The sequence below is a fragment of the Prosopis cineraria genome, unplaced genomic scaffold, assembly GCF_029017545.1.
Source record: "Prosopis cineraria cultivar Desert tree isolate PC_DT_omini unplaced genomic scaffold, ASM2901754v1 PC2, whole genome shotgun sequence".
NCBI lineage: Eukaryota > Viridiplantae > Streptophyta > Magnoliopsida > Fabales > Fabaceae > Prosopis > Prosopis cineraria.
The window spans coordinates 13,796,181-13,824,175 of record NW_026555333.1 but is presented as its reverse complement, the minus strand read 5'-3'; the positions used below and the strand labels follow the sequence as shown (position 1 = coordinate 13,824,175).

General features: G+C 35.1%; 3 protein-coding genes and 1 pseudogene across 3 annotated transcripts; 1 reads left to right on the top strand and 3 right to left on the bottom strand.

Moving 5' to 3' along the window:
• The first annotated feature begins 2,199 nt into the window (after positions 1 to 2,199).
• On the top strand, positions 2,200 to 3,756 carry LOC129303774 (uncharacterized acetyltransferase At3g50280-like; annotated as a pseudogene).
• A 6,110-nt stretch (positions 3,757 to 9,866) lies between these two features.
• On the bottom strand, positions 9,867 to 10,960 carry LOC129301541 (WUSCHEL-related homeobox 7-like). Its single transcript, XM_054940104.1, has 2 exons — positions 10,408 to 10,960; positions 9,867 to 10,305 (listed from the first exon to the last, which is right to left on the bottom strand). The coding sequence occupies exons 1-2, from the start codon at positions 10,757 to 10,759 to the stop codon at positions 10,100 to 10,102; spliced, it is 558 nt and encodes a 185-aa protein (XP_054796079.1). The 5' UTR covers positions 10,760 to 10,960; the 3' UTR covers positions 9,867 to 10,099.
• A 3,588-nt stretch (positions 10,961 to 14,548) lies between these two features.
• LOC129303391 (eukaryotic translation initiation factor 3 subunit F) lies at positions 14,549 to 17,756 on the bottom strand. Its single transcript, XM_054942680.1, has 6 exons — positions 17,439 to 17,756; positions 16,415 to 16,494; positions 15,770 to 15,999; positions 15,288 to 15,409; positions 15,078 to 15,191; positions 14,549 to 14,936 (listed from the first exon to the last, which is right to left on the bottom strand). Exons 1-6 carry the CDS (start codon positions 17,658 to 17,660, stop codon positions 14,847 to 14,849), a joined length of 858 nt encoding a protein of 285 aa, XP_054798655.1. The 5' UTR covers positions 17,661 to 17,756; the 3' UTR covers positions 14,549 to 14,846.
• A 4,483-nt stretch (positions 17,757 to 22,239) lies between these two features.
• Positions 22,240 to 23,789, bottom strand: LOC129303086 (probable aquaporin PIP-type 7a). Its single transcript, XM_054942107.1, has 4 exons — positions 23,366 to 23,789; positions 22,978 to 23,276; positions 22,733 to 22,873; positions 22,240 to 22,637 (listed from the first exon to the last, which is right to left on the bottom strand). The coding sequence occupies exons 1-4, from the start codon at positions 23,706 to 23,708 to the stop codon at positions 22,545 to 22,547; spliced, it is 876 nt and encodes a 291-aa protein (XP_054798082.1). The 5' UTR covers positions 23,709 to 23,789; the 3' UTR covers positions 22,240 to 22,544.
• Between the last annotated feature and the right edge of the window lie 4,206 nt (positions 23,790 to 27,995).

Genomic DNA, 27,995 nt, shown 5'->3' with positions numbered 1-27,995 from the left:
AATGAATTGTAATGTGTACAAAAATTTATAAGGTCTGAGTTATTTCTCTTGTGAAAAAATTATAAAAACTGAATTGTTTTGAATTAAAGTTTATATACTGAATGGATAATTAAAAAAATTAGGAATTATAAAAATTATATTTTTCTTTGTATAATATGGGGTGATGATTTTATCCAAAGGAATTAACAAACTACACGCTATTTTTTGTTGGGAGCGGTTACATGTAAAAGATAAGGATAACTTATAATTATTTCAAAATAGGGTCACGACTTTGCTAAACTAACTCCGGTGGTGGTGAGAATTTCCTTGAGAATAATAGAAGTGCATGTGATGAAAGATAAGAATAAGTTGGTGCAATTTTTAAGTGAAAGGCTTAGAGCATGTTTGGATTACATCTCAACCTAAGCTGAGATATCCTTAACCAAGGTTGGGATGTCAAAAGCTTTAAAAGTTATGTTTGGATTAAAAAAAAAATCCAACTAGCATTAGGTCCCTATGAGCATTTTTGGAAAGTCCAATTGCTCAAGCTTTTGTAGTTGCGTTTTTGAAAGCCAACGCCCAATGCTTTTCTCCTCTCTTTTATTATCTTAACCCCTATTGATTCTCTCCTTGTTCTGCTTCTCACCTTCTTTCATAATGCTGTCATCATCCCTTGCTCAACCTTCACCTCCTTCTCCTCTATTGGATCTAACCAGAGGTGGCCACCGTCCCGTCACCGTCGCCTATCTCGATGTGTGTTGCTTGCGTTCATGGCCATTGATAACAGTCTTAAGCACGCAACTGGTAAATGCAAGCAAGCCTTTGTGGTTGTCGTCATCTCTGCAATCACCACCGTCATCGTCCATGAGGTTTGCCATCTTGCCAGTTCTGCAATTTGAGGAAGAAGAAGGGGATGACCGAGTAGGCGAGGAGAAATAATTATAAATATAAATATATTATAATATAATTATAATTATAATATTATAATAATTTATTTTTTCTAAATATTCTATTCCAAATTATAATATTATAAGATAATTATAATTATAGTATATAAATATAATGATCCAACAAATAAAATATCAATCAATTTTATAAAATAAAAATTTTATATTTATGAAATATAAAATAAAATATAAAAATTCAAATATATGTGAAATTTATGAAGATAAAAAGAATCTAAAATATCTAGAACAAATAAAGAAAAATCATAACTGAGTTATAGGCGAGTCATAGTCAAGGACTAAGTCACACGAGTCATAGTGGGATTGAGTTATAAGTAAATTAAAAGTTGGAGGATTAAAAGATTAATTTTTTTTTTAAATATCAAATTATTTACAAAAATATATAACAAAACTATATATATTTTTGTCATTATACGTCTCAATTGACTTTCGAATTAAATCATCTAAATAAATTTAATTTGTTCAATTGACTTTTAAAAAAAATATATTTAAACATAAATCACGTTACATTCATGAATTTTTCTTTTAATTTAATTTGCTAATCTTAATTAAATTTTAATTTAATTATAAATTTTTTAATTGAAATATACACTTAGACAGCACAAACCCACCACACGCGCGCGCGCGCGCACACATTTATAGCTGAGAAGAATCTGACCAGAGGTGTGAAAAACAAATCAAAAGGAATCTGTCTCTGAAAGGTATTTTTTGTCATTTCACTTGATCAGACACATCATTGCCCCGTTTGGGTGGTTATCGATCAGAAATGCATCCGGAGAGGCGGAGACCATTAATTAGCTACTTTCATCAGCCACATATTGTAGACCATTAGTGCTCCATATTCGAAATATTATCTCAGAAAAACATACTATACACAGCATATCATTTATAATATTAAACAAATATTCCTATCATTTCTGCATGATGATATCTGTTCACTTTATTTGTGTTTCTTCCAACATTGATCTTCCATTATATATTTATGTTTCAGTTTTTGATAATCTATTGAAAGGATAAAAGTATATATATGTTGCTTCAAAAGATAATAATTATAGTTGACAGAATTTATTTGTAATTTATGTGTGACAGTTTCAATCATTCAACGCGTGTACGTGCGGAGCAGAGCAAAGTTCATGAACCAGGACATCATCTCCTGCCCTATATATACCAGGCACTTGGAACACCGTCTTCCATTCACAAACTACAGAGCATAAGGGCAAGGAGATCTCAATCCTCCGAAAATTAATAAAAAAAAATGCCTTCTTCTTCTTCAACCTTCACTGTACTCTCCCGATGCACTGTGTACCCTGACCAGAAGTCCACCCTCTCAGACCTCAACTCTCGATATCCGACCTCGCCATGCTCTCTTGTCACTACATCCAAAAAGGTTGCCTCTTCCCTCTTCCTTCTCTCCTCTCCCTCTCTCCTCTCTCTCGTCTCTCCCTCCTCTCTCTCTCTCACTCTCTCTCTCGTCCCTCTCTCTCTCACTCTCTCACTCCCTCCTCTCGCCGCCGCCTTACTACAGACTGTCACGGCTATGTTTACATCACCTGCAACGACGGCGGCGTCGATTTCATCCACGCCAGCGCCACCGGACACTGCATCCAACACCTCTTGTCCCCGCCCGATGTCCCTGACTCTTCAAGCTTTTCTTTTCCTTTGACAAGAAGTTAGTTACACCGGCCACTTCAGCCCACTTTTGGCAGTTCAGGTAACCGAGCTTGCAGACGGCATCTTCATCGGTTGTGCTATGAACCATGCCATTGCTGACGGCACGTCATTCTGGAATTTCTTCAATACGTTCGCCGAAGTGTGCAGAAGAAGCCACTAAAATCTCTAACTTACCCGATTTCCGTCGGGATTCGATTCTAATTTCCAAAGCGGTGCTTCAGTTTCCGGAAGGCGGGCCCAAGATCACGTTCAACCCCGACGATCCATTGCGTGAGAGAATTTTCAGCTTCAGCCGAGAAGCCATACGAGAGCTGAAAGCCATAGTCAACAGCCAGAACTCATCTCAACGAACGAGGACGTTAACGCCGTCGAGTTGATAGGAAAGCAAAGCAACGATAGCTACAACAACCACAACATCAGAGGCAAAGTTGATGAAATATCGTCGTTCCAGTCACTTTGCGCGCTGCTGTGGCGAGGCGTGACACGCGCGAGGAAGTTGCATCCGTCCATAACGACAGCGTTTAAGATGGCAGTGAACTGTCGCATGAGGTTAGAGCCGAAATTGAATCCATACTATTTCGGGAACGCGATTCAGAGCATCCCAACTTATGCCAGAGCAGAGGACGTCATGTGCAGGGGTCTACGGTGGTGTGCGGAGGAGCTGAACAAGAACGTGAAGGCGCACGATGACGCTATGGTGAGGCAGCTCATTGAGGAATGGGAGAGTAACCCGAGGTGCTTCCCGCTGGGGAATCCTGATGGTACGACGGTGACGATTGGGAGTTCGCCGAGATTTCCGATGTACGATAACGACTTCGGGTGGGGAGGCCTGTGGCGGTTAGGAGCGGCGAGGGAAACAAAATTCGACGGTAAGATATCGGCGTTTCCAGGGAGAGAAGGAGGTGGGAGCGTGGATTTTGGAGGTGATATTGTCGCCGGAGACAATGGAGGGGCTCGAATCGGACCCGGAGTTCATGGCGTACGCATCGAGTTCTGGCTGCAACTGATGAGGATGGTCATTAGTGCCTACTTGTTTTAGAGCATGTTTCAATTACACTCTAACCTCAGTTAGAATGGGTGAAATTGAGGTTAGAATGCAAAATGTTTAAAAAAATTTATTTGAATCAGTATAATTTCTCAATCTCAGTCAGCATAAAACGCGCGTTATTTAAGAAGCCAACTGATCTGGCTTGATCTCCTCAGCGTTCACGTTTGGCCGTTCGAGGCATTAAATGCATTTTATATTTTGATGCTTTCTCTCTCTCGCCTTCTAGTTACTGAGATGTGCCTTGCTTCCCGTGCATGCTGCTTTTACCCGTGACCTCTCAATCTGCTTCGAAACGCACACCTCAGATCAAAACACACAGCTGCGTTGCGCACGGCTTACACATCTCAGGTGTCTGCTTCCTTCCGTTAGACAGCGCTTAGCTAGAATTGTGATATCTGTATTTGACCCTTGCTTCCTCCCGATGTCATATCATGTTTGTCTCTTTGTTTAGTCAAAGAAAGCCAAAAATTCGCTTTTTTATTTTATTTTATTTTGTTCGAACAAGTTTTTTTTTTTAACCGTCGAATAATTTTTGTGTTCAGATAATATATATATATATATATATAAAGAGTTGATTGTTGAAAAAAAATATAACGAATCAAACAATATACTCTTTCAAGTTATTATTCACATATTTTAATAAAAAAAATTATTAATATTATAAAAATAAGATGTACTTTAACTTTATTATTGATTTTAAATAATAATGTGATTATATTAAATACTTTCATGCTAATCAGAAAATGATAAAATTAAAAATAATTAATTGTTATAAAATGTCTTATATTTTAAGTAAAAATTCATTTTTAAAAAAGTGTCTTACAATAAGAATTGGAGGATTATGTTATTCCCTCCAATCCTATTTATATAATAAAGAGAAAAAATTTTATTCTATTTGTGAGTTATATTTTTGAATTTGCCACATAAATTTTTTATTTTACCGGTTATTAAACGTTAGATGGAAAAAATATATTGTTAGAATATATATTTAATAAAGGTCATAGTTAAGAACTGATTAAGGGCTCATTTACTTAAGATTAAAAAATAAATAATTTTTATGTAGTTTAGAGATTTTTTAAAAGTGATTTATTTTGTTGAGATTTTTTAAAAAGCAAATATTATTTTATGTTTGGATACAGTAATAATTAGTTAGTTATTTTAAATTTTATGATATCCTTTTTTAATGTTTGTTTTATAAAAATAATTTATTATTGTATTATTTAAAATTTTATGATATGTTCGAGTATTTCGTCTCTTCAAAACACTTCCTCTCTCCTATCCTATTAAATTATTTTCAAAAGCTACTTAAAGTAGCTTTTTAAAATAATCAAAAATTACTTCTTTTTTTAAATTCTGATTATTCTTAAGAGTTTAAATAAATATTATAAAAACTCACAAAATAATTTAAAAAAAAGTGATTTTTTTTCATCAGATAAGCTAAAATAAATGAAATTTTTAGACATGGTTAAAGCGTTCTAAATTTTTCATTGATTTTGATAAAATATAATAGAATTTATTTTAAATAGGAGTAGAAAAGTATTTTGTAGCCAATGTCATTAAATGAAATAAGATAATTTATTATTATGAATCAGAATTTAATGCAACAATGACTATAATAAAATTACTTATTGGGCATTTTCCTCATTGAATTATTTTGATAGGAGAATAGAGCAACGTCCCGTCTCAAATGTCAAAATCGTTGTGATATGGCACTTGAACATTTTTACCCCAGCAATATTCATTGAAGACTAATTAACACACTCAAGTTTAATAAAATAGACCAAATAATTTTCAGACAGAGGAGGGAGGCTCTAGTCTCTTGGAAGAAGTCATTCCACGCTGACGTCCCATAAAATTATCATTTTACACTGAAGTCCCAAATCATTTTATTGTAAAGCTGTCAATAAGAATTTTCTCACTAACCTAAAAGGTTTAAGCTTGTAATCCCACATATCTTAAATTGAACGTGTTTTTAAACTAGGCTCTCAGTGATATAGTCCAGGCTCGGGTCAAGAAAAGCCTGCATATTTTTTTAAAAAATTTAATTATACTGATACATAATTTAAAAAATGTGTCATTTTCTTATATTAATTCAAAAATTAAAATAAACCAAACAATTTTTAACCAAATAATTTTTAACAATTTTAATCACTCTTTGACCGGACAAAATAGGGAGAAAAATGCAGGGCATAAAAGCCCAAACCTTTTTTCAAAAGACTCATAATAACCTGCATAAATCCTTCATTTTTTTTTTTCAACAGTCCATCTCCAAAAATACAGTCGAATAGAATTACACGAGGCCCTGAAGAAAGACTGCAAGCTGAAACGTAATTGGCATAAGCAGGGCATCGGTTAACTGTCTTCGTGAACCTTTGCGTTATTGAACATAATCTCTTATTGTCAGGGGGAAAAAAACTAGATATAACACTATCTAACTAAGTAATATTAAATACTAGAAGATGTGTAATCGAGTAATAATAAGAACAATGCCAACTATGATGATGATGGTACTATGAAAAAAACAGAGCACATCACCAAACCAGCAAAAGATAAATAATGCAACTACAATTCTGGATGATTAAGTATTTTTTTTAGGTCAAATAGATTAAGTAAGTTAAATTGTATAAATATTGAAATGTTAACTTATTTAGACAAAACTAGTCAGTATAATTAGCTCGAGTTAACCAACTTCATTAGATGGCCAGTTGCTAAATTATCCACACTTGTCATCATTGGGTTTGAATGGCTAATATTAGTCTAATTGGACGAAGAACTATCTTTTATGAAAAAAAAATCTAGTTATCTTTTTATTCAAAATGAAAAATAACATGTTTAAGAAATAAGAACCTGTCTCTTTTATTTTAAAAAATAAAAATATATAAATTTTATCATATGCTTATAATGTTTTTAAATCAAATATTTACAAGTCATAAACAAGTTTTTATATATCTATAAAAAAAATTCTAATCAAGTTTGTTGCAGATATTACTATATTTAAATTTTTTGCCAACAAAATATTATGCTATTTTTTAATGTTAATTTCCTGTAAAGGTTCAAAGAATCTAATTATGATTAGTGAATCTTATCTTATCTTCCCCTCTCATTCATGAATCTAATTCTAAAAAACCCAAATGCAAGAACATTCACATAATCCCATGTACTAAACATCAAGTATTAATCTTTGAGTTGATCAAGAAAAAGTATTAATCTTTCATTTAGAAAAAATACATCGTAATAATGCCAACATAGCTAATATAACCATTTATATAACGATTCAGGGGGGAAAAAAAAAAACAACACACACACACAATAATGTAATCCACAAATCAGTATTTAATGATTGAAAGTTTAAAAGTAAAGGGCGGCCTCAAAATTTTCTACACAAATCTAATTCAAAATAAATGAGAAGAATTTTTCCAACTTATCCACTCTAAAATTTTCTTGTTCTAAGTTGTTCCATTAGTTTTATAAAAATATTTGTGGTTTTAATTTTTACCAAAAAATGAAACTTTGGCCAACAAACGCATAGTTAATATGAATCTACCAATAGGACATGGGTTCTAATCAATGTTTCCAGAATCAGACCGAATATTGAACTAAAAAGGTTAGCGATTTCACGGTTCACATGATCAAATTGATAACATAATAATTAAATTAAAAAATTATATATGTATATAATAATTTAAATATGAAAAATAAATATAAAATTACTACTTAACTTAAAAATAAAATAAATATTTTAATTTATCATAACTTAACAAGTTATATGATACAACATAATATCAAATAATTAAAAAAATTGACATTTTTAAAAAATTTAAAAGGAAAAGAAAAGGGCATTTTTTTAATAGTCTGGTTTTTGAAAACCGAATCGGTTCTCGATCTGGCCCCTAGTCTAAAGTGGTCCAACTCGACTCAGTTCTCCAAATGATTGTATTGGCTTGATTGAGCCGTTAGCCTGACCAATCGATGGTCCAACCGTCCGATTCAATCTACTTCTTTAACCATTGGTTCTAATGAAAGGGTTATTGATGTTTAAGTATGATGTCTTGAGTTAGGATCTGTATAAATGTAAAAAATGTTCTTAAAAGAGTTATCTTCAATTGAGTCCAACAATGTTTAAATTTGATCTAGTCAAATCACTATACACACACACATATAAAGTGAAGCTGCGTAAAACCGAACTTTGAATATCCAAGAAATGGAAAGCGAGAGCTAATTAATACTGTGTTTCTCTTGCAATTAGGAACTTTGGCTCAATATGTGGTATTCGCTTCTGATATAGAAAGTTTGCTGTTACATATATCCTTTTGATGATTTGATAGCAAACCATCATAATCTAGAGCTAAGGGCTGTCATGATCAGTCTTAAGAGGGAAAGGAGCAAGATTAACCCACATGGACTAACATTTTAATCATATCGATCCTCATGATGTCCGTGCATTGATGGTGGTTCTCTCTAATGATCATCACCTCGTCATTCATGTCATGAGTTTCTTCGCCAACCAATCAACACACTCATTTGCTAATCTGTCGATGTACTCTTGGGATTTCATCTAGTCCCCGGCCATTTGATAACTTCTTGAAGTATATATATTCTTCCTAGTCTTCCTTTAACCCTCTACATGTCTTCACATTATTAATTATTCAACTCTCCTCACTATTGTCCATCTAACTCCGCATATATTTCATAGCCAGTCCCAAGCTTAGATTATAGAAGAAAGTTATACAACCAACATAAAAGTCTATCGAATCTCTCATGAATATAGATTAATATATCTTGTTCTTAAGTTCTGAAAATCAAATTGGAAAATTGCATCTATATAATTAAGGCTAGCAAGATGTTGGGTTTATGAAAGAAAATGAGTACGAGGCCGGTCTTGAAGCGTTCCATTGATCTTGTAGGCATGCAGATACGTGTTACCTGCATTTTGACTACGATGGTTATTATTCTCAAGCTACGATGGTTACCTGCAATTAGCAAAACAAAATGTTGAAATCTCAAAAAGTTCATTGAAATGTTACCTCAAGATCATGCCTTTATAATTTGGAGAAACTAGAGGAACCTTTCAAGCGCGATTTACACTGACATGTGAATGACAGCTTAAAACCGGGTAAAGTTAATCTACTCGTGCAATCCTCGATTATATCATTCTCCGTCTGGGTTTCAATTATACATTGCAAAGGGCATAGATGGAATGCTAGTCATGAACAGGATCCAATCAGAAACTATAGATGTTATCATAGATTTTGGTTTTGAACAATCCGTTCTGTGCGGTGATATTAAGCAGTGAAGAGGATTGATTGTGTGCTGTTTTGGATTTTTCATCATCATCATTTTGCTTATAGGAAATGTATCAAGGTTGTATTGTATCATCACTACATTCAACTGAAGCTAGCTTACGCATGATGTGATTTGTTTTGGCAATCTGTTAAGGGGAGGCTCACCTTTAGAATCAGAACAACTTCATTCAATCTCAAACACCATAGCCATTATTTACACATCAGAATTTGAGTTGTTCTTCATAGGATACTGCTTTTTAAGATGATGCTGGGAGTGGGAATCATGTTGCTACATTAGATAATCTTACCCACACACTCCCACCTGAAAAGGAAAACATTAGAAGCCCAACTATGTTTATTGTAATTAGTTATGCTGATGATGCAGTTTGCTGCAATTTAAATCTGTGTCTGCGTGAAATCGTTGGACTGATATAGAACGTACGAGAACTAGTCATCATAACCCCATGCTCAGTTGAAATTACCAAAAGCTCTACACTCTTTATTGTTTATTTTTTGTGTCAGTAAGTTTACTTATTCACACTCTACCTAATAGGATAGGACTACTAGACTTGTTGTTTTTGGTAATTGTACTGTTCGAATATTTGTAAAACCTGGTTCTGAATTGAGACAAGTGAATCAACAGAAAGTCAAGTCCATATTTTTCTGACCAAACAGTAATTAGCTCCCCACTTTTTTTTTCGTTTTTGGGAGGATGAGATGAAAGAATGACACCCCAACTTATTTAGATACCATGCGCAAATCCAACATTGTTCGTGTGTGAAAATGGTTCATGATATTCAAAGATAGAAGCTGGCCCTATGCATGACTCCTGTGTTATTCTTTATAGGCATTCCGAGGTGAACATTCTTGAAAAGAAATAATCAGAATTCCAAGAATCATTGTATCTAAATATAATCCGGCAAAGTACACTTGGACTGCTGATAATACCAAGTTGTTGAATAAGCAAGCAGAGAAGTCCAGACACTTCAAATAATCTAGAAAAAAGCTACATATCAGTACGTCATTCATAATTTGAAGCTACAATAATACTTCTAAAAGTTTAAAACTTCAACTTCTTTACTCCTGTTTATCACTAAGTGACAGTAATGAATATTGTTAAAATAACATCTCCTTCTACTCTCCCACCACTGTGTTTACAGAAAGCTTAAGCGCAAATCTAACGGTGGGTTTTCTATATGTTCCCCCGTTGAAGATTGAAACATCGTACTATCATCTCCATACTTATTTGCTTGCGCCGTCAGTTTCTCTGCTTCTGATTCACCCAGTGAATTCAAGGGGAACAGTTGAAGAGTCTCTATCACTCTCTCCGGCTCCCGAACTTGATTCTCCTCCTCAAAATCTGCCAAAAGGAACCATTTTTAGGAAAAGTGCAAGCTCAAACCTCAAATTAACAAACAACGACATGAAGTCAAAAAACAAAGAAAATCAGAGTAATACTCACTGTGCGTAGAAGATAACAGGGAGTTTTGACGACGAATATTACTGAGCTCCTTGTCGTGGAATGAGACCTTGCGACGCTTCTGTCTTTCCCTGGCTTTGTGGTTCTGAAACCAATAGAACACGTTCTTGCTCTCAATCTTGCCATAATAGCTAAGCTCAGTGGAGATCTTCTGAATCTGATCGGTGCTTGGAGTTCTCAGTCCAGACATGAACAAATCAGTAAGAAGCTTAACCTGTTCTGTTGTGGGATTCCAACGCCCACATTTAGTCCCACTACTTCCACTGTTCCCATCACTATCACCTCTCCGGAAACTTTCTGCTCTGATACAAAACCCTGACATGCCATCTTCCATATCTCTCACTTCCTGCAGATTGCAGGTAATGCCCCTGAGTACTCAACTTTAGGTTCTGAGCTTTCTCTGACTCTGCGTGTGAGCACATATAAACATGCCATAACTGAATAATTTAATACAAAAAATCTTTGTCTCTTCTCTTATCTTTTTTTGTCTTCTTTTGTCGGGCATCGCAGATGATCAGCTCTATATGTTGATAGTTTTCTGCCTGCTTTGAATTTGGTGAATTCGAGATTGAACTATGTTGGGCTGCTTTTTGCAAGCAAAAGGGAACACAAAGATAAAGACATGCGCAAAAGTAGCCACTCTGATTCTACATTTATATTTTTGTTTCCTCGAGTTCATATGCTTACACACAGTGTGTTGGGATTCACGTAGTCACACTAAAACTGAATGGATTGCACATAATTTATTATAATTATCCTATACGTAGTGGCCTTTATGTGTATTGGTGTGGATTTTAAATTAAGGCTTGGGCATAGTAATCAGATACAAGACATGCGAACTAAACAAAACTCGGTGTTTTAAAAGAAGTGGCTGTCTGCCAATGATCAAAGTGGGAAGTGAAAGTCAAAGTTGCCCATTGTGAGATGCGTGTTGAACGGTTGTGATCATAAAAGATACTGAGTTAGGTTGACTTAGGGTTCATGAAAAATCTTCTTTTTAAGGTAACGTGGGAACATAAACTAGGTGACAGGACTTGGAGAGACGGACAACTCATGACCAACAAGAGAAAAAGGGAAGCCACTTGGTTTTTCTCATGTCACAAGCTCCTGTCTTTGGTATCTGTCTTTTGTATTCATATACATGAATTCTAATATTGTTTGCTAGAGTCGACAGAGGCGACTTTCTGCAATTCCCAAGAGCGTAGTTTCATTCCGTCTGTTCATATTTGGCACAAATAGGATGACTTCTCTAACTTCAAGGGGTTTTGGACTGAAGCTGTTAACCCAACCGTATAGGTTAGGCGGCTAGCTGCTTCGTATATATATTATGCCTTATCGAGCAGCTCAGTCTTGGAACACAGAAATTCTTGGTCACAGATATGTGTGTAATGCTTTGAATTCAAGTTTATTCTTTAGGCTTGTACAAAAGATATAATATTGAGGTTGTGAAATTTGCTTGAAGGACATTAGGTTTTGGAAATTGTACATGGAATGAATGAATATGCACATGTTTCAGACAAATGCTAGGCAATATAAGCATTTACACCAAGACGGCACCTATCTCCAGAATATCGGCTTTTCGAGATGATTGGTGATCGTTGGTTGTTGATCAGGCTGAAATTGGAAATCAACAGTATCCTCTATACGCGCGTAACTTGGATTTGTGTTTTCTCCCGTTGAAATGATATCCCCCTAGCAGTCCTCACACTCATTTGGCACAAATTTTTTAATAATCACTCACTTGCCCAAATCTTAAATAAAATCAAAAAACTCATTATTAAAGATTGGACCATTAGTTTAGACCACGTAAATAGAGAAGTCAATAATAATGTTAATTGGCTGGTGTACCGAACTTCCAACGCCAACTTAAATGTTAAGATTTTTTTATGCTCCACCACTTGGGTGCAAAAACCTTTAATATTATAACATGACTTAACTTGCCACTATCCTATGCATGTTTCCCAGTATCCTTCTATTATAAAAAGAAAAAGAAAAAAAAAAGTGGGTATAGTTTAGATCTACTTGTTAGGATCAAATTCCATTTGTCTGAAGCCAATTCCAAACCCGATAAAAGAAGAAGGTTGTACTTAAATCCTTGACAGCAAACGTAAAACTGGGTGTCAAATCTTTCAGGGCCAAAATCCTAGAAAGGAGCTTGATGGCTTTTGGTGTGTGAAGGGGTTAGAAAAGAAAGGGGAATAGGGGAAGGCGTGAAATAGAAATACAGAAGGGTTAGTGTGCTCCGTAAGATCCGTGTCTTGTTTACTTTCTTGTCTCCATAACATCAATCTGTTGCTTCTCTTTTTCTGGGAATAGTAATCCGCCACCACCATTATCACCATGCGCGACAAAAAGCATTTGTGTATTACCTTTCTGCTATTAAAATACACTGCCACTGTTTGTTCTTAATACAGATAATGACTGATACTCCCTCCAGCAATAAGCCTTGAACAAGTTGGGCCCCACGCATCGATCACTTCCTCTATTTCAGCCGCTAATACATGACATAATGGAGCATTTTCTTGACATCACGTTTTAATTTAGTCTCAGAATTTGTTCTGGTTATTTTAATAAACTTCTTAATGTTCTAAACAAAATAGTTAACATCATTGTTTCTCCTTACGTTTTTAATTCTACTTTAACCAACGTGTGAGAATTAAGTGGGGTGCTTTTCAAGTTCTCCATACTTAGAGATATTGCATTGTTTGAAGGGCAACAGACTTTTTGGTACGTATTTGTTTTTCTTCGGCCAAAATTCAATTTGTTAAAAATTTATTTAATAAAAATTAATTCAATAAAAATTAATTGTTATAATAAAATTTATACTTTGATCTTGAATATATTTTTTCAAAAGTCATTTCGGTAGATTAAAAATTGTTTGAATTATAAATGGTGAAATATGTTTTTGAATCCATGATTACCAAAAAAGATATTAATTTATGAGGATTTATAATTTTTGTTAGAAATATTTTAGGATAACATAAAAAGTTGATATGTTAAATAATTTATATAATAAAATAATGCATAAATAATAAAAAAATTTATATGTTGAATAATATACTTCCTCCATTTAAAAATGTAAGGCATTTTTAATCAAATCTCACTATTCAATAAAGCAGTTATCTACTTTTTAACTAATCTTATCTTTTTATATTTATCCCTATGGAACACTCTACAATAAATATAAAATTATTATTAATAAGGGCACTTTAAAAAAAACAATAATTACACCTTGAAAAACTAAAAATGCTTTACATTTTTTAACATCCAACTTCTCAAAAAATGCCTTATATTTTTTAACAGAGGGGGGTATATATATAAAATAAAAATAGTACAAGTAATATAAAATTTTAAAATCAAAATAAAAATAATAAAAATTCGAATAAAAAAACATTGAATTAAATGCTTCCTATATTAGATTAATTGAGCTGGCATTTTATTCATCTAACTAAGCTAGTTATCGCCTAAATTGTTTATGATGTGTATGCGGCCTAATAAGATGATCACTGACTGGACGGGAAGACGACTTATGTGATTAAGAACAAACGGGTTAGTAATTTGATAACAATGAAAAGGCATGCATAAAAATCAGCCGGAATAGTCTCACATGCCTCTATAGCTGGGGACAAATATGAGAGTTTTGAGGATATGTAGCTCTGTAACTGTAGGTTGGGTCTCTTTACCTACCTAGCCCTATGAGTTTACAAGGAACCTCTATCCAGCAATAAAAAAGTTCATACGTTTATTCTGCAATTCACATGGAGACGTGATCGTTTGAAATGATTCTGGTTTCATTTTATTTCGCTGCATCATATTGTTGTGACTCGTCAGCCCGGGGTAAAAATCAAAGAGAAAAATAAACAAAAAAATGTCTTCAAATTCGAATCCCACGCTTCTTAGACGGTCGAAAATCAGCGTCTCAATTTTTTTTTTTTAAATTGACACGAGGCCTACCGAAAAAGCCATAGGCAGACATCAGCCGAATAGTGTGACCAGATGAAAAAGATACTCAAACTTTCTCTTTTTTAAGCCAGCTGAAAAGAATTTTTTTTTTTTTTAGCAAAATCACTTTTAATTTTATTTCCTTTCCACGAAACTCCATCCCAATAAACGACTGACGCAGTGACCAGGTAAATAAACACTGCCATTACTCGAGGGGAAAATAATGGTGCCAGGTAGTGTTGAAAAGATCTGGCTAGATTTCTTTAGCAGACGACAGATTACAATACGGGTGAATCGCTAAACTGTAATTTGGATATAATTAAGAACCTATGAATCTCAACTGCAAAAAAAAAAATACAAAAGCAAAAAAAAAACTACAAAATTAAAGAGGAAAAAAACAGATTTGACGTGTTTCAGTAAATAAGACAAAAGGCACTTCCACGGGCAAAATTGCCTTGGCACGACGATTGACAAAGGAATCACAGAATCTGAGCAGCTGTGTTCAATTTCTCGGCCAAGCTCAGTTGTGTCCTTGTGATACTTGATAAATAGAGCAAAAGCAAATGATCCTGAAAGGAAAATAAACACTCAATCAAACAGAACTACAACCGGCGAATCAAGGATGTGCCCATAAAACCAAGATTATAACCAAAAATATACATTCAACCATCTCCTTGTCGTTCTAGTAACCCATTAAAACAAAATCTTACCTGCAAACTATCGTTCACAAGCTTGTCAAAAGCTGAAGGAGGCAATTTGAGAAGGGAACCTACAGCATTAGATATAAACCTCCCGACATTGTTGTCTGGCACAACACGCCCTTCCTGATTTCAAGGGGGAAAGAATACAGTTTTGATCTTACAAAAGAAAGAACCCGTACAATACATGGCATGAATATTCAGAAGATAATATCAGCATACCACAACATCATCGACATATTTGTAGATGTCATCAATCAAGGCTAGCAGACGTTCCATTGATGTTTCCATCCCTTCCAAATCGTTTGGGATTTTGTCAACAGTAGTTGCCTTCAAAGTATCAACTGCCATTACCAGAAACAAGAAAGAAGCAAACGAAGACTACTCAAATTATTATCAACAATAATTCCTCAGATTAGCAAGTTCATTAAAACAGTGAAAATGAAAACATAAAATAGCTTGTCAGCCACCTATAACATCAAAATAGTTAACATCAGTTAAGGTTTGCATAAATGTATGCAATAGAATAATTTTGTCAGCCATTAATTAAGTAAAAGATGATATTCCTAAATTGAAGGACATCTCCCTGCAGTTGCGTCCATGAATCAATGAAAGAAAGCACGTGCACTTTGATGAGAGAAAACGCAAGCTCTATAAGGAAAACAAAAGGATAGCTCTAAGGCTGAAATTCAATAAAAACATACATCCAATTCGCTCAGCTTCAACCATGCGAAGATCCAGAGGAATTTCTTGAAACTGAGCAGCAATTTGCCAATCTCCAAGAGATAAATTGTGCGATACATATGCTTTTATGGTTCCCTCTCCATTTGTGAATCCCGTATCAACTGTCAAATGAATAGGATTGGGCACTTCTCTAGAATAAAATTCATGGATTAATGCACTACCCCCATTCACTCCAAGACCAGTTGAGTACCTGCATAAATACCAAAGTTAGCATAATTAGTTTTCCCCAGACCAAAAGAAATAAGAAACCTGAAAGATAAACAAGCTAAAAAGTTCATGAATCCCTTCACAAAACAGTCATAGATGCAAGCATGCCAAGAAATTAACACTGATAAAAGTTGTGGATGACATAAACAACTCTATATGGAAGTTCTTGCACTCCAGTCCTTATAAGTGCATCACTTTCCAGTGAAGGAGGTTTGCTACCACAAACCAAGTCATCACTTTAAACCAAAGACCGCTGAAAGATTTCTTGACACAAACTCGTAAAACCTAATAAGTTGCCTAGTCATGTAGTAATGCTTTGAAACTCTTGAAGGAGAACACCGTTACTAGCACTTGATTCTCAAGCAAAAAAGGACAAAATTTATAAACATTGGACTTACCACCCAACTATGACTTCCTTTGGATTGACTTTTTGGTGGGATATCAACATATTGTGGTGGTACTCAATATCCAAAGCAACCTGTAACAATAAAATAAAGATTAGTAAGGAAAGATATTTCATTTATAAAGGTCAACAATGAAAGGAAGAGATTTTGAGAGGTAACTGATAGAGTCAACCAAACAGGCACCCAACCCAACTATTATCCTGTTCCATTCCATCCACGTTTTCAATCATAAGAAGCCTATCTTTCATCACTTCCACTCAAAAATACATCAAGTTTGTCCATTCTAGTTCCTTAAATATGAAATTATTTACCCCACACCAGCGCAGGGAAAAACAAACCACCTCTGGAGGAAAAAGTAATCAATACCCTCATTATCCATGTGAACAGGTAACAGATACTTCACTAGTAGCAATATTTTAACCAGAATTAAATTTATCACCCCTTGTAGATTCCTCATCTTTTGCAAATGAATAGAGCTTATCAGTTTTGAGAACAACTGGAGAACAAGCTGCCAGTAAATACCAATCCTTTCTAACCCGTTATAATATCTGGAGTTCTATTTTAAAGATGCCCTATTGGCATGAAATTTAAGCAATGTGCCAGACTTCATTCCCAGGCACCTAAATTAATACAAGGAAAGATTACAGGGACCAACGGGATATAGCTGAGACCAGGGAAACAAAATTAAGAATAAAACGTACTATGATTACCTTTCAACGGACGAAAATCAAACAAGGGGTGATTAGAGCTACACGTTTTGCAAAGAATACAACAGAAAACATAAAATGGCCAACATGTGCATTGTCTCGGATCTAAGTATGGAACTAGAATCAACAATTAATGTGCAAAAGACCCCGAAACAACCGCCGTTAATAATTTATACCCCTAGATTTCACCCAACGATAAACTGAAAAAATAAATAATTAAATCCAGGGCCTTAGATTATGAGATCACCAAAACAAAAAAATTGCCCACTAACTAGTACAAAATCTTAATGTAGAAGAAGAATCGCGCATACCTGTCCCAGTGACTCATTGTGGGGAACAGCATAAGAATTACGGATATCAACGGTTCCATCGGGCAAAACAGAGCCCAGGAGAGTTCCGATGACGCGCTCCGCTTGGTCCGGACGTCGGACATAGCAGTCGCAGATGTTGAAGATGACCAGAGGGTGAACCTTCGCAGACAAACTCTGCGAAGAGGAAGAGAACTGCAACACGGTGCGCTCGCTCGCCGCCATGCTTGGAGCTTTGATTCTGCGGGTTCTATTCACCAAACAAGGCGTGCGAGGAAGAGAGCGCAAATGCAAGGGGCCAGCAGAGTGAAACGGCAAAACGCTAGGGTTTTACATATGGGCTTTATGGGCTTCCTGATTGACTCGTTTTATCCCAAAAAAGCAGATTAGCCCAGAAAAAAATTTGTTTCGTTAAACTAATGTTTTGGTTTTTTTCTGAAAGTTGTGTCTTGCTGGTAAAATAAAAAGGGAAATATCAACCAACAAATATTGGTCTGCTTAATAAAAATTTGAGACATAATTCATATGATTATAAGTTGAAATCTCGCCTAATCCCTAATGAGCCCCAATACTCAATTCATCTAAAAAAAATTTTACCCACCAAAGAGAGACAGAGAAAATAATTAATGAGTTTCTAAATCCGATTCACCCAAATTTTTTTTTTACCAATAAAAAAGAGAGAAAGCATTAATAAAATCTTTGGAATGATTCAATATTTGGTAAGGGCTTAGATGTATTGTATGGTTATTAAAACTTAAACTTTACTTGTTAATTATTAATATTTACTTGGTAGGAATTTTTGTTACATATTGAATCATTTTATAGCTCTGTCGACATTCTCCCAAACAAAAATGCACCTTTTAAATTGTATAAGGTCATCTTGATGCTATCCAACATCTTGTATTTCGGATTTTCATTACAGGTTCTTTGCAATGTGTCCCCGGCATTATATAACTCTTGATAATTGAGATTGATAGGTTTTTCTTTTATGCTTTTCTTAACAGCAATAAGTTTTCTCATAACAAAAAAGAATAAAAGATGCATTTTTATTTTTGAATTATTTTTGAGAAACATCCAGCACTTTAACATTTTTATTGGAATAATTTTACCTTTAAAGTTATTAAAATGGAATATTTTTGCCCTTCTTGTCAATTTTTTTAATGGTCAACATTCAAGATCAATATTAAAAATTTGATGAAAAGAGTAAAATTATTCTGTTTTAGTAACTTTAAATGTTGACCGTTAGAAAAATTGACGGGAAGAACAAAAATACTTTGTTTTAATAATTTTAAAGGCAAAATTACTCCAACAAAAACACTAGAATACTGGGTACTCCTCGAAAAATACTTCAGAGGTAAAATACACTTTAACCCTAATAAAAACATTTAGTATAACTAATAATAGTGATTAGGTGAGGTTAAAACAATGTAATTTAGCTCGGATAAAATTGAGAGTTCAAGCTTTATTAAAAAAATGAAGAACTATCAATTCTTAGTATTGACAATAGTCAAACACATGAAAGTAATGCTTAATATGTACTAATTATTACTATCTAACACTTGAAAGAATTTGCAAAAATAGCATCCCGTGCACGGTGATTAACTAATTAGTATTCACAATGGTCAAACACATGGATGAATCATTGTATGAAATCACGGGGCAAGAATTGGAATGAGAATGGGTGGGGCCTAAAATGTATTACAAATCGAAGCAAAAAAATTACATTTTAAAGTATGATGACTTTTAACTTTATTATAGGGGGGATGAACTTTGATATTTTCTTTTAAAATGTTCCCTTTAGTGTAAAAATTGGGTTAAAAAAAAGGGATATCAGAAGACGTCTCTCCCTTTCAAAAAAAAAATTCAAAGCAACGGTCCTGACCGTGCAAGTACAGCAAAATTAAGCCAGTGTTAATATTGATAAGGGCACAGTCCTAACAGAGCTCTATTGATATTGATATTTTCAGAGCAAAATGGTTTTGATTTAGAAGTTAACTTTTTGACCAAATGCTATGTAGAAATCAGCAGTTAAGCATATCATCGTACAATCCTAGGTTGCTTGGGAGACATTTATGCACATAGTATCATGTCACTGGCCAAACCAAAAAAAAGACACAAGATGAGAATTAGGAGGCCCATTAGTTCTAGAGTTATAATGGGATTCCATTCCTTCAACGACTCGACTGATGAATGCAAATTAAAATATCTTAGCTAATGCTGTGAGAAGTGGCGAGGGTCGTCATGATGATCCTCGTGAATGGGTCATTATTAATGCCGATGAGGTGATGATGATACTCAGTTTCGCCAATAAAATTTTAGGAAAGTCTATCGAAAACATTTTTTCAGACTTTAATAGCAAACATTGATCCTTTTCTCTCCGTTTTGGTTCTCAATTCTCTCCGAATGGATGATCTCTCGAGTGATAATTATGAGAAGACGCCTCTCCCCTTGGCGAGTTTTTGTGAGCTTTGTCGTCATCGGTGCGTCCTTTCTGAGATTCTGCGAGAAGGTTCTGAGGTTGGCGTGATTAGGTAGAGATTGGTATTTGGGAATGTAGTGGGGTGGAACTTGTTGGCTGGCTTGGATATCATACTCCAGAGAAGTAGAGAGCTGGATCCGGACCCTCTGTGAAGCGATCCTCTCAGCATACCTCAACGACAGAAAATCCTGACCTTTCAAATCAAAGTCTAATGTCTCATATGTTATCACGTGATCTCGTGTTAAAATAATTTAATTTAAAGAAACAATTCTTTCACAATTTATCTTACCACTTTCAAAATACTTTTTATATTAATGATCTTAAACGATTTTTTTTTAATTTCAAAACATATTCTGAAAAATTACTCTACAATTTTTTTGTAAACATTTTTTTTAAATAGGTCAATCTAAAGTTTAAATGAGTCAGACTGCAAGTTCACAAGTTTTTAAGATTATTCAGATCATTTGCAGGGACTTACCATTCAATTTATTCAAAATTTGGTCCGACTTATTTGATAAAAATATATAAAAAAAATTTGAAGAGTAATTTTTTAGAATAAGTTTCAAGAGCAAAAAAATCATTTTAAATCATTAGTATAAAAAATATATCTAAAGTGATGAAATAAATTGTAAAAGAATTATTTTTAAAATTAAATTATTTTATCATGAGATGAAGAGGCAAGATATGGAACATTAGATATAGATTAAATGGTCAGAATTTCTTCCGCTGAGGGATGCCGAGATCGCTTTCGAGAGGTGATCCATATCAGTGGAGGGCTACATCAGCAAAATTATATTAACTTTTTATTTTTTTTTTCTTTTGTTCCATTATACTAGATTTTTTATATTTAAACTAATTACCTTGTAAGCATTTTTTAGAAGCATACTTCTCAAAAAGAATTTTATTACTGTTACTCAAATAGGATTCAGACTCGAGAATTCTAATTAAATTGAACCAATTCTTAATCAATTAACTCAAGCGCTCAATTAATTTTTTAATTTATTAATGGGGACGACTTCTTCCCCAATGACAAATACTAGTATTAAGTGTATGTATTGTGATTTTTCAAGGTCACTTTCCCTCTTTACTTCTAACCATTTTTAATTCTATTTTTTTATAACGAGCCATTTTTCATTCTTTATGCCTTGCTTCATAGAACGAAAAAAATCTTAAACAATGTTCTTTCATCCATATCACGTAGAATCAATCAACACCCTAATGCCCTTGGCCAAAAAAATCAACAACCTAATACAGTGATTGTAATTGTTTTTTAATTAATAAAATTGACTTTTTGCCAAAAAAAAAATCGATGCGTGAATAAGCTATTTTTAACCACTCGATATAAAAATGATGCATACGATGTCTGAGTAGAATTAATTCCGGCTCTTATAAAAAAATATATCAATTCCCGCACCGAGAAAAAAAAATGAAGCTGATAATTGTTTTTTCATCAATGATCATTAGAAGCAACTTATACACCCACCACACCCTTAAAAAACCGAACCCGCAATCTTTTATAAAAAAATAAATCATATTATTTATCACCCATAAATTTTTATTTTTATATTTATTAACATTAATATTGATGGTGTCATGTATTGATTGTTTATGTCAACTTGTTATTTAAAACTATTTATCGCTGTTTTTTTTTAATTAAGCATCATCACAAATTGCATCCAGCTGGACATGCAACTAAAATAACATTTTCATTCTTAACATATTGTTAAAAAAAATTATTTCATTTTACACATATTTATTAATTATTGGTATCTGAATGTTTTATATATATATATATATATATGTTGAGAAACCTGCGTACTAAACAAACATCATAACGCTTGCGATAACACAGACTATAGTAGTGCCCATTTTAATTAATTGTTGCGCGGGTTTGTCACGACAAAATTTTAAAAAAGATAATGCAACTTGCCGAGCCAAGATCATCGTCCTAATTTCTCAAACCACTGCTAATTTGACACTTGTGCGTAGTTTACTATTTTACACAAAAGAAAAATTAAAGGTTCAGTACACAGAAATTATAGTATTTTATTTAATCTATTTATTTATATATTCTTTCGCAGAGAGATAAATTTTGCGCGATGCACATCCTTATTATCACCCTCCACTTGCCCATGCCGTGGGCTACACCGCTACAGAACGTAGTCTTCTGAGTCCTAACTTCGAAGTGAATTATTGATGACACAAATTAAGAAAAAGGTGTGGGCCAGCGTTAGGTGGCGACCGCACCATCAGCCTCCCCCACCCCCTCGTAGCGTAGAACCTAATCCGTTCGTCAATGCCATTACACGATCGTGATCTCGATGATGAAGAAGACAACATATTTTTTCTTTTTCTTTTTTTTTATTTGATAATTTGACAGATACACAATCACAGCGATACACAGAGGCCCACACGCAGGGGGTTGAGCCCTCTTCCAACTTCTAAAAGCAGAGGAAAACTGGCCCTTCACGGAACATGCAGTCCCTACTAGTAGCAGCAATAAAACATTAAATACATTCTTTACATATTTCAGCAAATAAGATAAGAAGGGGACACTGAAATTTCGCTCATAAAAACATCCACCACAACCCACAAACTCGGCTCCATTTAATTTAATTCAATCCCATCCCTCACTTGGACTTGAATGGAATTGCTCTGATCACCACGACGTGGTACAGAGCTGCCAGCGCTGCTCCGATGAATGGTCCCACCCAGAAGATCCACTGCAACGCAACCACATCCGTCATAATTAATTAAGACTCTCTTTGACTTAACCAGCCCCGGAAACTAATAAGAATATCAGATCGGAGAAACTTACGTGTTCATGCCAGCCTTCGTGTTTGTTGAAGATGATGGCGGCTCCGAGACTTCGAGCCGGGTTGATACCGGTACCGGTGATGGGGATGGTGGCCAAGTGAACCAAAAACACAGCGAACCCAATTGGCAACGGTGCCAAAATCTGATCCAATTTAATTCATTCAATTAAACGTCACAAAAAACCAAACCTAATACACCACACATACATAATGATCTAAAAGAGCTTGAAACTGGATGTGTACTTACGGGGACGTGAGAGTCTCGAGCGCTACGCTTGGCATCAGTAGCTGAGAAGACGGTGTAGACCAGAATGAAGGTGCCAACAATCTCAGCACCGAGGCCATCTCCTTTGGTATAACCGTCGTGCACAAAGTTGACACCGCCCCCTAAGGTCCCGTATAGTTTCTTTCCCTCAAAACCCTTCACCACACCCGCACCGCAAATCGCACCAAGGCACTGCATCACCATGTAGAACAGTGCCCTTGTCAACGATAACTTCCTTGCCAAGAACAACCCGAACGTCACGGCTGGGTTTATGTGACCACCTGCCACACAATCACACACAACAAACTGAGTTTCTTGATTTTGAAGATCATTCTTATTCGAGTTTTAAGCAGAAGAGAAGACATCGAACCTGAAATTCCTGCTGTGCAGTACACGAGTGCGAAGATCATGCCACCGAAAGCCCAGGCGATTCCTTGAATTCCCACGGTTTTGCACTTGGAGTTGGCATCAGCACGACTGACGCCCATAACAGTCAAGATGGTGATGTAGAGGAAGAGGAAAGTAGCGACGAACTCGGCGATCCCGGCTCTGTAGAAGGACCACGACGTGAGCTCGGATGGCTCGAACAGAGGCGCCGGCGGTGGCTCCTGGTAGTCCTTCCCATCGTCCTGGCTCTGTGCCGCCGTCCCGATGGGCTGTCTCTCCGGGAACTTGTTCGCTCCCAACGAAACGTCCTGCTCCTTCCCCTCCATTTTTCCCCTGCTTCTCGAAGATCCTGGTGGTGGTGTGACAGACACACAGAGAGAGCGATGATGAGAGTTAGTGATGAGTGGGATGAAGGGTTCACTTATTGCGGATTTATAAGTGGAATCGAGTTTAGTTGAGAAAAATGAAGACGAGAAGTGGTGGGGTCCATTTGGCGTAATATATTGAACTTAATTTCTTATCCTTTGGCCGACCTTTCATTTTCTCTCGTTTTTTTTATTTTGTATATTCACTATTTCACTGAACAGTGACCTGGCTGGCGGATTAGTCCTGGCCATGACAGGTACGCTGCCAGCTGGCAGGATGCTAGCCACTCGCACGAGACCGACCATGTTCTGCGCCCCAGAGGAACAGAGGATGGTTTCGATTTCGCCTCCAACGGAGGGCCTGGATTCTACTGTCAGTGCTCGGGTCAGCCGTTCTTTTCCTGAACTTCACTCCACTAAAACATCACGTTGAACTCGAGCCTCTGACCACGACACGTGTCTCCGATCCGTATCTTCTTGATTCAACACGTAAGCAGCAATTGCTCCTCTCTACCCACTGCTGATTACCGGTGTCCACCAGATACAAAATTTGATTATTTGCATTTTAATTTAAAAAATATTAATATACCGTGAGCATAAAGTTCTACGAAGTTGGCTTGCTGCAGATCAGTTATGAATTCCACGGAACACGTAATATGATTGGAGGATAAATGCGTGCGTGCAGATAAATATAAATGCAATAATTGATAAATGGAATGTTCGTGTAATATGCTGATATTGAGCTGGCTTAATAGTGGTTACCCTTGCAATTTGGTCAATCTAAGTTATTAATATCCGGAAATATATCAGAATTTTAGCTGAAATTCCAAATCATCGACCCATTCATTGTTCAAAACTGACCGTTAAATATTGCTGTTGTCTCTGTTGTTATGAGGAGGACCATGATTTGGGGAAGAAGGCTCCAGAACCAAAAACATGATGTCATCTTCATTCCAGCGTCATCTTTATCTTATACATGCCCATCACATACCATAAACTCCTGTTTTTTAATCGAATTAATTTGTTAATCAAATTATTTTGCACTAATAATACATTTAAAAAAATAATCTCATGACAGATAAATTGAGGCAACGGCTTTTGCATACAGAGTGTTCCTTTGCGTGGATGAGACCATTGATGATTGAGGTTACAGAGTGTTAATGGAAAAGTGCATTCTGGCAATTGGATTCTCAATATAATCTCAAGAGATACATATTTAAGATAGGAACAAAACAGGAGGCCAAAAGCGAGAGAGAAGGGGGGTTTAAAAAATGGGGTTGGGAAATGATTATAGAGATGATGATACCTAACCTTAATTAGTTTAGTCGTTAAATTAGCAGGAATGACTTGTCCGGATAACATAAAAAACAAGCCAAAAAGGGGCCTCAACGGCTCGACAGTATAAAATACTATATCAATATATAAATAAAGCAAATTGAAAATGGGAACAAAAAATTAAAGGAAGGGGGTGGGAATCTTTGATAATATTTTTGGTGGCTGATGTGTTGTGTTGTGGCAAAAACATGAAAGAGAAGAAGAAAACGATTGTCTGTGGGAGGTGGCATGGCCCTCCACGTTCCTCCTCTTAGACGTATTCGGGGGCCTGAATGAAGAAACGAAGAAGATTGTGATAATCAATCTCCTAGGGACTGCCGGGCAAGAAGGGAAAAACCCATAAGCATGTCAAATGGTACTGTTTTCTTTTCTTTCTTTTCCAGATGGGACTCCTGACTTACCCACTCACCTTTTATATCCAAATTAATCACAAAAGGCAGTTTACAGACACACCCCACCCCCCCCCCTCCTTTTTCCTTCCCACTTTTCAATTTTGCTTAATTATACCTTCATTACAGCATCAAGCAAATCATAGTTAAGCCACTGAGCCATGATCCACTGGTAATGAGTTGTTCTAACTTGATTATCTATTTTGAATTTGAGCTATAAAAATATAGTCCCATTCAAATTTTGTAGTGAATCCCGCCATCTGAAAGGGTCCATTCAGATTGGTTTAACCCTTGTTAAATCTTTTTAGCTCGGCGCGAGATAGATCCAAAATACCAGGCATACAAGAAATAATTAAATCAACACACTTTAAAAAAGTATGAATGATTTACTAGCTAGTTTGCCATTTATTTTTTCTTTTTCAACAAAACATAAACTTTGCTAAATGCTAATAGCATAAAAGACAGTCTCTTCCCAATCAAATATTAGATACATATATATATATATATATATATAGGTTGAGATTCAACCTCTAGTAGTCGCTGGTGAGAGTCTTTATCACCGATATCAAATTAAATTCGTTCTATTTTTCAGAAGAGGATGCGAAAATCCTAGAGGGATCTTTTAACTATATATTCGGTAATCATGGGTGCTTGTATCGTTAAAAGATGAACGATGATTAATTTTGAAGGTTGATTTTAACCTGCTAGGCGGTGTGACTGTGAGACTTTCGTGCAAATGATTTTATGGCATAGATTTTTCTCTTATTCTCGTTGCGTTTCTTGTTTTGTAACATAAAGAATTTCCATGGCCGTCGGCCATATGTCGCCTTCAGCTTAGAGTGGATCAAGCTTTTAAGTTTAAATAAATGCGTGGATAATAAAACTGTTATATATAAAATATATATATATATATATATATACACTTATTTACAAAGTGATCAACTCGTGACCGAAGACAATAAGTTAAACTATTTAGTAATAATTCAGCAGGGACCGTCAGAGAAATTGGAGCCATAAGTTTTTGTGGACGACTATGACTCCAACACGCGTCCCTTGAAAATGAATTAATTAGAACAATTTAAATTACACTAACAAGTATTATATACTCTGGGTTTTAATTTGTATTCTTATTCTCGAAACCCCACATGACGCAGTACTATGCGCTTTTGCGCAACCTTTCTATAGAGGCATAAGGATTAGCTTCATTTCAGAAAATCCTTTTTAGTTAGCAAACCTTCAGATGGACGCAAAGGTAACCTAATCTCTAGGTGGACTGTGGTGCAACATTAACAAAAGGTGTTTAAAAAATCATTTTGTCTAATAATGAAAAATTTTGATAAGTTAACATTCAATGAGACTTGCTGCTCACGCACTGCATTTTACTTTGTTCCCTGACCTTTTTGGTGATTCTTTATTTATTTTCTACAAGTCTAATTTTTTGCGCTAAGGCATCAAGAAAGACTTCAAACTCCTGTGCGCGACACCTATTCAAGCATGGGCTCTTCGACTCTAATGGACCTTGGAGGCCCTAAATACTGGGCTTGGATTCATGGATCCGGACCCAAGCATTTATATATGTTTATTTTTTGGCACATCATGCGTGTATAAAAATACTATATTAAAAATTAATTGTTGACCCAATCAAAATACTCGTTCGTGATTGATTTCGTATATTGGTTTTGGTTAATTAAAAAGGCTTGGGTGAGATGAATTGTGAGAGCTTATTAAAATATCCTTAAAAACTCATGAAACACTTACAGGAATACTCATACATGATCTAACAATAAAATTTTTACATTGAAAATGGGATTTAAACTTAGGACCTTGAAGATTATGTGCCAAAATTGTACAAACTGGATCAACCTATGTGGATGGGCTTAATCAAGTTCGATGTCATCTGGATGATTTCATGTACTCTATAATGACCATGGATATAAATACATTAATCTATACCAATAAAGATGCAAGAATTTCTTATGTTTTGTTGTACCTTCCCATTTCATTCCTATCTCTATACTTTACTTTCCTATCTAACTAGTGTCAGAGCCACACTGGGGTAAGGGGATCAAGTGCGCCTCCTTATTTTAGAAAATATTAAAAATTTGATATATGAATTTTAATATTTTGCATCATGTTTTTGAAATTTTGACCTATTTACTTATAAATGTTAAGATTTTGCACCTCTTGATTTTTGAGTTCTAAGATTTTGCTCCCTCTCACTTAGAAGTTTTTATTTTTGTGGTTGTGGATAGTATTAGTATTATGCATCTAAAGAGATTGTGATAAAGAAACTCTTTAAAAAATTCATAATGGATTTCATCAATTTAGAAGTCGAAATTATATTAACATTACTTCTTAGCATAACTAGCTCGTCTAATACATGCAATAAATTTTTGAAAAAGTGAAATGGGGTAGTCTACCAACTTTGATCTTGGACAAAGACTCATTCAACAATTTAGATCATTAGTTTGGTTCAATTTTTAATACCATAATTAAGACACTTCAAAATGCACAAGAAGTTATG